This window comes from Chrysochloris asiatica, unplaced genomic scaffold, assembly GCF_000296735.1.
Source record: "Chrysochloris asiatica unplaced genomic scaffold, ChrAsi1.0 scaffold00138, whole genome shotgun sequence".
Classification (NCBI taxonomy): Eukaryota; Metazoa; Chordata; class Mammalia; order Afrosoricida; family Chrysochloridae; genus Chrysochloris; species Chrysochloris asiatica.
In genome coordinates, this window is record NW_006408656.1 from 2,504,745 (window position 1) to 2,518,678 (window position 13,934).

General features: G+C 41.8%; 1 protein-coding gene across 1 annotated transcript; it reads right to left on the reverse strand.

The window, feature by feature from the left end:
• Window positions 1–8,706: 8,706 nt before the first annotated feature.
• Window positions 8,707–12,573, reverse strand: PRR13 (proline rich 13). The gene is made up of 3 exons (XM_006869962.1): window positions 12,555–12,573; window positions 11,449–11,837; window positions 8,707–8,745 (listed from the first exon to the last, which is right to left on the reverse strand). Exons 1-3 carry the CDS (start codon window positions 12,571–12,573, stop codon window positions 8,707–8,709), a joined length of 447 nt encoding a protein of 148 aa, XP_006870024.1.
• Between the last annotated feature and the right edge of the window lie 1,361 nt (window positions 12,574–13,934).

Consider the following 13,934-nt stretch of genomic DNA (forward strand, 5'->3'; position numbering starts at 1 on the left):
CGGGAGAGGGCGCAGGCGGCGGCTGCTCCGGCTGCTGCCTCTGCTGGTCTGGGAGGGGGACGGGGCGGAGCGGCCTGCTTTCAACCCCGCGCACCCTCCGACCCCGGAAGCGCTAACCGCCCGGGGGCCGGCGAGGCGACTGCGTCCTCCCAACCTTCCCCACGCAATGCAGACGGCCTCCCAACAGCCTAGAGCGTCTCCGTGGATAGCATCGACACTAGCGAGACGACTGGTAACAAAAGGCGGGTTGTATGATAGACAGACCGCGTGGATCCGGGAAAGGAAACTAGTGGCCTCTAGTGGACTGGCTGGAAAGTTCAGGTGCAAGTGCGAGAGAGGTGGCAGTGATGTGGATCAAGAAGGGAAGGTAAAGGTTTGGGTAACGAGAATGATAAGACACGGGAAAACCCAATAGTCCACAGTGACAAGAAAAAAAAAAAACCTTGATTTATCACATTTGCGGTGACTATCACATGAACTCCTTACTCTGAACATAGGTAATTAAAAGAATTAAGCTAAGAGAAAACTTACTTTTTAAAGATTTCTGATTAATCTAGAAGGAATGAAAGACTTTAAAAAATCATTCTGCAACGCAGAATGAAATTATTCATTAAGGCAAGGATCATCAATCGTTAAAAATTCAAATGGAGGTTGTTAGAGAACCAGATCATGTCATGCTGCCAAATGGAGGTGGTGGTGTGCCATAGTTGGTTCCGACTTAGAGACCCTGAATAGAGTTTCCGAGGCTGTAAATCTTTATGGGAGCAGAAAGCCTCATCTTTCTCGCTTGGAACGACTGGTAGTTTCGAACTGCTGACCTTGAGGTTAGCAGCCCGACTCGTAACCACTACCTACCAGAGCTCGGAAGGCTGCCAAATATCACCCCCAAAATGTTTGCAAGTCACACAGTGAAAAAACGTAACTTTTCAATGGATCTTGGAAGTGATCAGATTTTGCTATGAGTCCGAATCATAGCTGTAGGTTTGTTTTTTAATACTAGAACAACCTTGACATTGTGTGGTCCTCGATGAGATGAGAAGTAAGCAGCAGCATCTATTAAGTATTCTTGCCAAAAGAGTCTTAATTTAAACAATCATTTAGACCTAATTTCCAATTTACAGGAAGTACAAAGGATAAATGAGCACATTAAACACATACCAACTAAATGTGTGGATTTTGTTTGGATCCTAGTTATTGCATTTTTTTTTTAAAGCTATGTAAGTTATTTTGGGGACAATTGAAATGCGAACATTAATCGAATATTAGGGTATATTAGGAAGTGTGTCTACTTATGCAATCACCAGAAGACTCCAATATTTGGGATACTATTAAACATTACTGTGTTAGAAAAAAAAGGAAAGTATAATTAGTTTCCTTAAATTTGATGATGGCTTTGTGGTTATGTAGGAGAAATGCTTCTTTGAAAGTGCTTGATGAAGTATTTAAGAGAGAAGAATAATGACACATAACAATATCAATTTTAAAAATGGCAAAATGTTAACAATTGTTAAATTTAGATGCTTTGCATATAGGTGATCATCATTGTACTAATCTTTAAACTTTATTACAACTTTCATAATAAAAAATGGGGGAAAATATGTGGAATAAAATAAGGTCAATGAAATGTGGAAAATTGGAGCTAGGAGATGAAAGTTAGAACTTTTAATAATACTTTTACTCTTAAATTAGAACTTTTAATAATACTTTCTTTACTCTCCTTATATCTGTCAATTTCCACATTAAGAAGTTTTGTTTTTTTAAGCTAGGGAAGAGCTCTGTCAGGGAGAAAAGCAAAATAAGAAGGAAATTGAAAGAGACAACGAATACAAGGTTATTACTGAAAATTGTTACAATCTTTTGGGTATCTGTTCTGGCTTTAATACAAATCAAGCATGATTGGGCAGTTCCAATTCAGTGGATATTCCAAAACACTTACTTGAGTTCATGAGGAACCTTTACATAGACCAAGAAGCAGTTGTTAGAACACAACAAGGGGATACAGAATGGTTTAGAATCAGGAAAAGTATGCACCAGGGTTGTATCTTTTCCCCATATTTGTTCAATCTGTATGTTAAACAAATAATCTGAGAAACTAGATTATATGAAGAATGTAGTATCAGAATAGGAGGAAGACTCATTAACAATCTGTGATATGCAGATGATTCAAAATGTTGCTTGCTGAAAACAAAGAGAATTTAAAATATCTACTGATAAAGATCAAACAGCCTTCAGTATGGATGCACCTCAATGTAAAATAACCGAAAATCCTCACAACTGGACCAGTAAATAACATCATGATAAAAAGACTTCATTTTGCTTGGATCAGCAATCAATGCTCATGGAAGCAGCAATCAGGAAAGCAAACGTTTTGTATTAAGCAAATCTGCTGCAAAAGACCTCTTTAAATAAGTGTTAAAGAGCAAAGATAGCAGTTTGAAAGCTACGGTGCGCTTGACCCAAGCCATGATATTTTCAATCACCTCATATGCATGTGAAAATTGGACAATGAAGACTGGAGAAAGACCTCCAGTGGAGGGTCAGCAAAAAAGAGGAAGACTTTCAACAACATGAACTGACACAGTGGCAGCAACAGTGGTTTCAAACAAAACAATTGTGAGGATGGCACAGGGCAAGGCAGTGTTCTTTCTGTTGTGCAGAGGGTCACCATGAGTCAGAACCGACTGGGCAGCACCTAACAACAATAGCAATTCAGTGGAGTCACCTGAAGGGAGATATCTTCCTGTAGTGGAAAATAAAGCTTGGGAACTCCTATGCCTCTCTGCCCAACCCCCAAATAAGGGGTGATCAGTAGATCAAAGCAAAATAGAAATAAAAGGAAGAGCAAGGGGCAGACCAAATACTGAGAGAGGAAAGGAAGTAGGAAAATGTTAGGACACCAGAAAAACTTTGAAGCTTGGACTAAAAGGTCAGTTTTCCCTCAATAGTTTACAGTTGGGTCATTTCATACTCTAAGAGCTGGGGTGAAGGTGTGTGGATAGCCATGAAATCATTTCTAATGTAAGAGTCAAAACAAAGTTCAAGTTAAAAGTTAATAGGATACAAGGTCCCAGACATTAAAGAACACCAGTATCAACAGAACATCTACATACTCCAATTCATGGTTCAATGTAGTAATACTATTAATGAGTCCTAAACTACCAGCTGTTCCGTGGGAGAAAGATGAGACTTTCTGCTCCCCTAAAGATTTACAGCCTTGGAAACCCTATGCAGGGTCGCTATGAGTCAGAACCGACTCCACAGCACATAACAACAAGCAGAGCACTGTGGAGGCAAAGCAAGGAGTCATTTGGAAGAAAGGAAAGGGGTACAGAGGACAAGATGTGACTTTGGAGTCAGGAAGTTCTAGATTCAAATTCAGACTCTGCCCATTTGAGTGTTGGTTAAGCATTGGGCTGAAAACCTCCAGGTCCATGGTTCAAACCACCAGTTGCTCCGAGGAAGAAAGACGAAGCTGTCTGTTCCTGTAGAGATATAGTCTTGGAAACCCTATGGAGAAGTTCTACTCTGTCCTAGGTTACCATGCATCAGATCAACTCAACAGCAGTGTGTAGTGGATAATTTATTCAGACTCTTTTAACCTGTTTTCTGACTTCAAAGATTTATTGAGAACTAAGTTAATAATGTATATTAACCTATCTACACCTATGTTATGCTAGATGAGTTTATAAAGTACTAATTTATTATGCCCTATGTTCCTTGTGTTAGTATATATTTATGTTGTTGCTATTGTTAAGTGCTGTCCAATCAGTTCCAACTCATAGCTACCCTATACACAACAGAACGAAACACTACCCAGTCCTTCATCATCCTCACAATTGTTGCTGCCACTGTGCCAATCCATCTCGTTGGGGGAATTCTTCTTTTTCAGTGACCCCCTACTTTCCTAGCATAATATCCTTCTCCAAGGACTGGTCTTTCCTGGTAATATGTCTGAAGTATGAGAGATGAAGTCTCAAAATTCTGGCTTCTAAGGAGCATTCTGGCTATACTTCTGGCTATACTTCTTCCAACACAGGTTTGTTCTTCTGGTAGTCCATAGTACTGTCAATATTCGTCTCCAACGTCATAACTCTAAGGCATTAATTCTTCTGTGATTTTCTTTATTCATTGTCCAACTTTCACATGCATATGAAGCTTGCCTTGGGTCAAGCACACCTTAGTCCTCAAACTAACATCTATGGACTTGAACACTTTAAGAGGTCTTGTGCAGCAGATTTGCCTAATGCAATACGTCATTCGATTTCTTGACTGCTGCTTGCATGAGTGTTGATAGTGGATCCCAGCAAAATGAAGTCTTTGACAACTACAATCTTTTCTCCATTTACCATAATGTTACTTATTGGTCCACTTGTGAGGATTGTTGCTTTCTTCACATTGAGGTGCAACCCATACTGGAGGCTGTAGTCTTTGATCGTCATCAGTATTTTTTAAGTTCTCTTCGCTTTCAGCAAGCAAGGTTGTATCCTGTGCATATTGCAGGTTGTTGAGTCTTCCTCCAATCCTGATGCCACGTTCTTCATACAATTCAGTTTCTTGGATTATTTGCTCAGCATACAGATTGAATAAGTATGGTGGAAGAATACAACCCTGGCACACACCTTTCTTAATTTTAAACCATTCAGTGTCCCCTTGTTCTATTCAAACAACTGCCTCTTGGTTATGTGCTGTGGAGTTGGTTCCAACTCATAGTTAGCCTGTACAGGGTTTCTGAGGCTGTAAATCTTTACGGGAGCAGAAAGCCTCTTTTCTCCCGCGAAACAGCTGGTGGTTTCGAACTCCTGACCTTAAGGTTCATAACTGCTACGCTACCAGAGCTCCTTTACTGGACCACTTAATACTGTGTAACCTTGGGTGAGTTATTTAGCCTCTTAATACTTAAGTTTCCCTCATCTGCAAATTAGAATCAATAGTACCTACCTCATAGAGTTGCTGTAACAATTCCACAAGTTACAAAAGTAAAGCACTTGGTGCCTAACACATAATAAATGTTCAGTATGCATTGTCATTAAGTGCACTGAGTTGATTCTGACTCATAGCAACCCTGTAGAGGGTTTCTGAGGAACAGCTGATGGATTTGAACTGCCAACCTTGAGGTTAGCAATTCAGTGCTTAACCTACAGTGCCACACCAGGACCCCGTGTTATATACCAACTTGGAAATGCCTACTCATTGAGGGCCAGGCCAGAACTAGCTCATTTGTACCCATGGGGCTGTCAGTGCTTCCTCTGTTCCCCTTTGTTTAACCTGGATCTTCAATGTAGTCATTTTACTGTAAATATTTACAAATTAGCATGTCTGTTTCAAATGATCTTACAGCTCACAAAGGGCAGGGACTATCTTCTTCATATTTGAAACTTCAGCATCCAGAGCACAACTGTTGTTGTTACGTGCCGTTGCATCAGTTCTGACCCGTTGTGACCGTGTGCACAACAGAACAAAACATTGCCCACCAGTCCTACACCAGCCTCACAATTGTTACGCTTGAGCCCATTGCTACTATCACTGTTCCAATCAATCTTGTTGGGGGTCTTTCTCTTTTTCGCTGACCCTCCACTTTACCAAACATGATGTCCTTCTCCAGGAATTGGTCTCTTTTGATAAGACGCCCGAAGTATGAGAGACAAGTCTTGCCATCCTAGCTTTTAAGGAGCACTCTATACTTCTTCCAACACAGATTTGTTTGTTCTTCTGGCAGTCTATGGTACTTTTAATATTCTCTCCGACACCATATCTCAAATGTATCAATGCTTCTACAGTCTTCCTTATTCTTTGCCCAACTTTCATATGCATATGAGGCTATTGAAAATTACCATGGCTTGGGTCAGGCACACCATAGTCCTCAAACTGGCATCTTTACTCTTGAACACTTTAAAGAGGTCTTGTGCAGCAGATATGCGTAATACAATATGTCATTTGATTTCTTGACTGCTGCTTACATGAGTGTTTATAGTGGACAAAATGACAACTTCAATCTTTTCTCCATTTATCATGATGTTATTTATTGGTCGAATTGTGAGGATTTTTGTTTTCTTTACATTGAGGAGCAACTCATTCTGCAGGCTGTGGTCTTTGATCTTCATCAGTAAATGTTTTTAAGTCCTCTTCACTTTCAGCAAGCAAGGTTGTATCATCTGTATATCACAGGTTGCTAATGAATTTCCTCTAATCCTGATACCGTGTTCTTCTTCATATAACCCATTTCTTGGATTATTTGCTAAGCATACAGATTGAATAAGTATAGTGAAATACAACCCTGATGCATGCCTTTCCTGAATTTAAACCATTCAGTGACCTCTTGTTCTGTTCAAACGACTGCCTCTTAGTCTATGTATAGGTTGCTCAAGAGCACAATTAAGTGTTCTGGAACACCCATTCTTTACAATGTTATGCATAGCTTGTCATGATCCACACAGTCAAAAACCTTTGCACAGTCAATAAATCACAGGTAAACATTTTTCCTGGTATGCTCTGCTTTCAGCCAAGATCCATATGTCAGCAATGATATCCCTTGTATCACCACCCTTGTCTGAATCGGCTTGAACCTCTGGCAGTCCCTGTCAATGTACTGTTGCAGGTAGTTTTAAATTCTTTAGCAAAATTTTACTTACATATAATATTAATGATATTTCCAGTGATTTCTTCATTCTGTTGTGTCACCTGTTTGGAATGGACACATATATGTATCTCATTTATTCAGTTGGCCAGGTAGTTGTCTTCCATACATCGTGACATAGATGAGTGTCTCCAGGGCTTCATATTTTTTTGAAACATTTCAACCTGTAGTCCATCAATTCCTGGAGCCTTGTTCTTAGCTAATGCCTTCAGTGTATCTTGGAGTTCTTCCTTCAGGACCCTTGGCTCTTGATCATATGTTACCTCTTGTAATGGTTGAACACCAAAATGGTTGAGCACAATAGTTCCTCGATTATTAATTCCCCAGAAAAGCAATATAGCCTTACTGGGATATCTGTAATTCTCAAACAAACTAGGTTGATTTATGATTGTGGCTAAGCACATACCTTTCCCAGCTCCTTTCTGCCACTGGTAAATCCATTTTTTCATCTTTTCTACTCATACTTTTTCATTCAAAGCCTTAGCGTTCAAATGTCACTTCTTTCAAGAGTCATCTTTGCCTCCTTTCTCCCTTCCTAGAATTATTTCTATGTCATGGAGTCTTGGTGTAGCGCTGTGGGTTAATGCACTGGATTGCAAAGTCGGCCTGAACTGCAAGGTCAACTGTTCAAGCTCACCAACCACTCCTCAAAAACCCTGTACAGTGTCGCTATGGTTGGAACCAACTTGACAGCACTTAACAAAACAACAATATCCTCACCATGGGCATGTTATAGCATCTATCTTTATTAATTTTTGGTGAGTATCTTTGATAATTAGTTCTTTTAGATGTCTCTTTACTTCACTAAAGTCCTGGTGTGGCGCCATAGCATAGGCAACGGACCTCATGGTCAGTTTGAACCGCAAGGTCAGTGGTTCAAACTCACCAGCCACTCCTATACAGAGTTGCTATGCATCAGAACCAACTCGACAGCACCTAACAAGAAGACATATCTTTGAGAACTCAATGTGTGGCATATAGTAAACTGGTGGTCCTTGATTTTAACTGTGTCTCAGAGTCATCCACAGTTTCTTTAAAATAATGATTTGTAGGACCCCTATCCTTAAAGAATCTTTTTCACTTGACTGAGGCTTTAGCCCCAAATTATTCTAATAGCTGGTGGGCAGCCAGGGCTGAGAAGTTCTGTAGCAGATACACAAATTTACAATGAAGTTCCATATCCATTCATCAAAGGGAAGACCCAAAGCCTGTTCCACTAAACCGGAAGCAGTGTTGAAGGTTATTTGCACTTAAGAAACATAGCGACAATATGTTATCTTCCTCATCGATGCTTTAGTTCTTGTCTATAAAAATGATACACTTTAAAAAGGTCTGTAGAAGGTAGCAAAAGTAGTAGAATGTGCTAGGCCCAGCCAAGATAATGGCACAGGTGAAGAGAGACCAGGAGAAATAACTTTATTTGGACTGAGAGCTGGCAAACAAGAGTAGGACCTGAGATATTATACTGAACTAAAGAGGAGAGATGAGGTTCAAAAATGGCAGGCAGAGCTCATCAACCAAATGGACTTCACTTTCCAGCAGACTTGAAGTTAGTGCAAACAATGAAAGACCTGCTAGGAAATGAATTTGCAACTAAATCATTAAAGTATACCACCATTTAAATATATATATAAAGATAAGATTAACTATATAATTTAAGTTATTAAAATTAATTATATAATTAATTTAATTATATAAAATGAAATCTTCAAGACACCCCAACTGCCACTATTACAAAAGAAAGCTTTTTCTTCCCCTTCTTCTTCTTCAAAAAAATCACATTTTATAGATCTTAAAGTTGTCTTCAGCATTTCACTCAAAGGGTGCATCTTCAGAAAAAAAATAACTCCCCTGCTAAATTAATCAGCTAAATATTCTACCCAGGAAGCAAGCAGCCCTTTGCTAGCCCATGGCAATCATTTCCTCACTTTCTCTAGCCAGTAAGGGCTGAGCATCAGGGTGAGGTTCAGGCAGAAGAACAGATGCTAATTTCTCTCAGTATAACATGGCATCTGAAGCTTGATGGGAGAGCAGAAGTGGTGAGACTTGAGGGAAGGGTCCAGGCCCTGTATTCAGTCAGAGTCACTGCTGGAAGAGGAGGAGGAGGAATGCTGCAAGGGGAAAGGGGAGAGGAATAGCATCAGGTCCAAATGATCCTTCATCACCCCAACGGTCATCTTTTGGTACCCCAGCCCTCTACCCAAGTACCTCTTTTTTCCCCCCGAGAAAGTCAGGAGTTTTGAACCAGACTATCCCTTAAACAACAAAAGGAAGAGTTCCTTTCAGCAATAAGCATACAAGAATGGATTAAACCATCCTAAAATATTGCACAGAATTCAAATTATCTGGAGCAAGTATGCAACTTTCTTTACTTGCAAATTATAGGAACTAACATGTATAGTGCTAAGAAACAGTTTGTTGTTGTTAAGTGCCATCAAGTCGGTTCCAACTCATAGCGACCCTCCAAGGAGCGGCTGCTGAGTTTGAACCAACCATCTTGTGGTTCAAACTGACCTTGTGGTCTAGTACTTTATCTCATAGTGCCAGCTGCCACCTTATAAATATTTACTGGTAAAACTGCATGAAAAGTCCCTAGTAACTGTAAATCTAAGCAAAGTGAGTGGAAACTGCAGCTTTGTATACATATATATGGATCTACTTCTTCCTAAGCCCCATTACAAGAAAGTATAGAAGACAGTAGAGAAGGCTGGAGGATTTCTAGTCAAGATTCCTTATAAGTATAATCCCATCAATGTTGTTGTTGTTGTTGTTATGTGCCGTGGAGTCAGTTCTCATCAATAAATAGCTACCATTAAAAAATTTTTGAGTCTTCAGGGTCATTTCTTTCCCATTCAATCTCACCTTTCGTTCTCAAGACTTTCACCAAAGACTCAAAATCAAGATTTAAGGCCAAATATAGGTTTTAAGAGCAAGCTGTGGTAGGACAAAGGTTAAGCTGCTAACCAAAAAGGTCAGCAGTTTGAACCCACCATGGGAGAAAGATGTGACAATCTGCTTCTGTAAAGATTTTTTTGTTAAGTACTGTCAAGTTGGTTCTGACTCATAGGGACCAGTATAGGGTTTCCAAGGAGTGGCTGGGTTTGAACCGCCGAACTTATGGTTAGCAGTCAGTTTTTACTCTGTGCTATAAGATCTCTATGAGTCAGACTGGACTTGACGACAATGGATTTGGAGTTTTTTGGGATTTATAGGCCTTAAGTAGAGCCTGATGATGCAATGGGTAACTACTAGGCTACAAATCAAAAGGCAGTTCAAACCTACCAGAGGCTTCTCAGGAGAAAAGATGTGGTGATCTCCTACCATAAAGATTTCTAGCTTAGCAAGCTCTATAGAGTAGAGCTTGCTATAGGTGTGCTATAGGTGTGCTATGAGTTAGAATTGACTTGAAGGCACACAACACAACATGGGCCTTAAGAAGGAACCCTGGTAAAATGATGGTTAAATGCTAGGCTGTTGACAGAAAGGTTGGCTGTTCAAACCTATGTTCAAACCCAATAGGACAAAGACCTAGGTATCCTCTCCTTATGGGATAGTTCTACTCTTGTCACATGACATTACCATGAGTCTAAATCTATTCAACAGTCCTAACACCATGGGTCTTAAAATGCAAATTAACACATTCTCAAAATCCAGGTAGGGAGCACAGCAGCTCTGTAGGACAAGCACTGGACTGTGAACCATCAGGCCAGCAGTTTGAGCCCACCAGTTGCTCTGCTGGAAAAGATGAGGCTTCTGTTCCCACAAATATTTATAGCCTTGGAAACTCTCCCTATACAGGGTACCTATGAGTCAACAGCACTTAACATCAAGCTCTAGGTAAGTGAAATCCTTCTGGAGTTGTCCTATGAGCTACTCTTACACCCTCCTAATTGATAGTCTTCTAGAACAGGGATACTTAGCCTTGGGGCTGAATATGAAACACTGTTAGTCCCAAGCTTTGTTTGAGGCTGAGTCAGTCACCTGTTCTTATCCTTAATTCCCTGACAAAAAAGCCTAGGTAATTAACACAACACCTTGAAAACACTGAAGGAAAGAAAAGATCTCCAGAAATTAGGGAGAGATTATTATTCTGATAGGAGCCCTGGAGGCACTGTGGGCTAGGTGCTGAACTGCAGGTTGGTAGTTCAAACCCACCAGCATTCCTCAGGAGAAAGATGAGTCTGTCTGCTCCCATAAAGATTTACAGCCTCAGAAACCTTATATGGCTCACTATTACTTTGTTGGAGTCCTGGTATGGTGCTGCAGGTTAATGTGCTGGACTGCAAGGTTGGTTTGAACCATAAGGTTGGAGGTTCAAGCTCACCAGCTGCTCCTTGAAAACCCTATCCAGGATCTCTCTCTATGAGTCGGAACCGACTCGACAACACTTAACAATAACATTATTTTGTTAATTATCATATAAGACTTTGTCAAAGGACTAACTCTAATAATTGGCATATTGACAAACTCAGTGGATGTGTCCACTTGTTATATAACATGCTCCTGGGTGGGGGAAGAAAAAAAGAGACAAACATTTTGGTGGAGAAAATAGCGGTCAAGAAGGGTTGGTGACTCAGCTAGCTTTTCTTAGGCTCAGCCTAGCCCCTCCCAGATGGGAGGCTCAATAAACCTAATATTTCTTCACAAAATGACCAGTGGGAATCCTTCATCAAAGGAAAGAACTTTCATCCACCAAAACACCACAATCACTATCCTTCACGGCAACAGACTGTGAATCCTCCTCTACCAACCCCAGCCTGCATAGTCCTTCTGTGGGAGTACACCCTCCCTCCCTCCCCAGCTTCCAGAAGAACACTGACCTTGCCATGTTTATGGTGTTTATGCATCTTTTTATGCGCTTTCTTCATTTTCTTCCGCATCTTCTTGTCCATCACCATTCCTGGTCCTACCATGCCAGGAGCCAAAGGATTCACAGAAGGCATGCCAGGAGCAGGTGGTGGGTATGGAGGAGGGTAGCAGCCAGGGGGTGGGTAGGGTCCTAGGGGTTGACATCCTGGATATCCTGGCTGTGGCACAGGCTGAGGGGGTCCACATGGGGGGAAAGCTGGATTCCCCTGGGGTACTCCTGGGGGAATGGGAAAGGGGCCTGGAGGACAGGCAGGATTGGCAGGTGGTGGATGGACAGCGTTGGGACCTCCAGGGTACCCAATGTTGGGGGGATATGGATTTGGCCCCGGCTGCCCTGGTGGAAAAAACAAAATACATTAAAACTGAAACTACCCAGAATCTCTGACAACAAACAACAAAAAAGAAGCAGACTCAGTTTCTCACCTAGTACTTAAAAGAAAAGAGGTCCTAATGGTGTGATGGTTAAGTGCTCAGTTGGTAACCAAAAGGTTGGTGGTTTGAACCCAGCTAACAGCGTAACAGAGAAAAACCTGGCAATCCGCTTCTTTAGATTCTCCACTGCGGTGGAGTAATTCTGACTCATAGACCCTACAGAGGGCAAGCAGAACTGCTCCTTAAGGTTTCTGAGACTGTAAAGCTTTATGGAATCATACAGTAACATCCTTTCCCCACAGAGCAGCTAGGTCTGAACCGCTGATCTTATTTGTGGTCCTAAGTTCAACACTTCACCAGTAAAGATTACAAAGAAAAACTTATGGGGCAGTTCTACCTTGTTACATGGGTCACTGTGAGCCAGAATCCATTCCAAGGCACACAACAACATCACTTAAGGTTAACTGGAAAAGTAAAGAGAATAGAAAGGTGGGGAGAGAAGCCTGAGAACAGGAGGAAAAATGGAACCTGGTAGGACTTGAGAGAGAGAAAGGGTGTGAACTCTGTAGTCCAAGGACTTTGCTTTTGGGGAGGGGGAAAATTGACACAGAAACTTTCTGTAGTGGAGGCCATCGGGAAAGAGGACTGGGAGCGGAGGAGATATCTCCCAAACACCTACCGGCACTGGCATTCCACATGTTCTGGTGTTTCTCCAAGCCTGAGGGAAAGGAAACACAAAAAGCTGGCGGTCTCGAAAATGGGAAGGAGATTTCAGAGCCCCAATCTACCTTCAACGACTCCCGTCCCACAGTGGACTCTCCTACTGAATGACCTTTTAACTACCATGGCCCCATTCATTCCTTTGCCTTATTTTATTCCTAGTAGTTCGAAATTACCAGCTGTTCCGCAGGAGAAAGATGAGGCGTTCTGCTCCCGTCAAGATTTACAGCCTCGGAAACCCTGTACAGGGTCGCTATGAGTCGGTACCGACTCCACAACACACAGCCACTACCACCCTAACTACAGGAACCTCGTCCCCTTGGCTTCACTCCACTACCTCGGACCACAGTTTGAGGTCTCTAACCCCATAACAAGAGGGGCAGAGTCCGTGTAGCTAGCAATTTCCATCACTCAATCTCCACTTCCCCGCAATCAGGAGAGCTTTAATCAGTCTATAGCACTAAGGAAGGATCTCAAAAGCTTTGCCGCCCGCCCGAGAAGGGGATGGAGACAGTACTCCTACCTCACGTTAAGAGAACTCACCTGAAGGAGAAGCGACAAATGGGAGTTCAAAAAAGATCCTTAAACATTTAAATATGTGGATACACCCGCTTCCTCATTTAAAAAAAAAAAAAAAAAGGCAATTCTGTATCCAAAAGGCGAAGGGACCCTCTACTCAGAAATAAAGAAAGGGGATAGCAGGGGGAGTCCAAATACCCCGTCACCTTTATACCACCGGCGGGTCTTAACTCGTTCTTTCTAACCTCAGCTCTCACTTCCTGGTCAGCCCCCTCTCCCTTCCCCACTTCACGGTTCGGGGCCCGCCTCTGTTACCACCTAATTGGTAGTTAAGAGGATGTTCCGCATTTCTTCCGCATTATGATTGGAAAATAGACCCGTAAATCAGATGGTTCCTCCTAGCCTAGGAGGAAATGGTGGATTTATGGGCGGATCGAGGTCTTTTAGGGCGAGGCCGGTCTAAAGGGCAGAAATCTAATGCGGGCAGGGCCAGGAGACAAGAGATTAGGAAAGGGCGGAACCAGGTATTGGGCAAAGTCTGTGAGATGCGGAAAGAAATTTGACTCCGGTCGTCAGAACTCAGTCTTACACCACCTTGCAATACAGTGTGAAACCCTTAATATTGCCAACTTTTAACTATCATCCATAGGAAGTCAAGCAATATTCTTAGGGAAAATACAGAGATTTACTAATCTCTCCCAAAATCCCCCTTTTCAGTTGCACAGCTCCACCATCTCTGAAATTGCTTACACCAGAAGCTACCCTTGAGGTCTTTCTCCTTCACTCCTCTCTGCACCCTATCCAACACCACCACCACTTG

Bases quoted from the DNA above. Each gene is read 5' to 3' on its own strand.
- PRR13 (XM_006869962.1), bottom strand. The intron at 8,746-11,448 runs GTTCTTCTGGAA...TTCCCCTTGCAG, and splicing joins ATAAACATGGCAAGGTCAGT to CATTCCTCCTCCTCCTCTTC.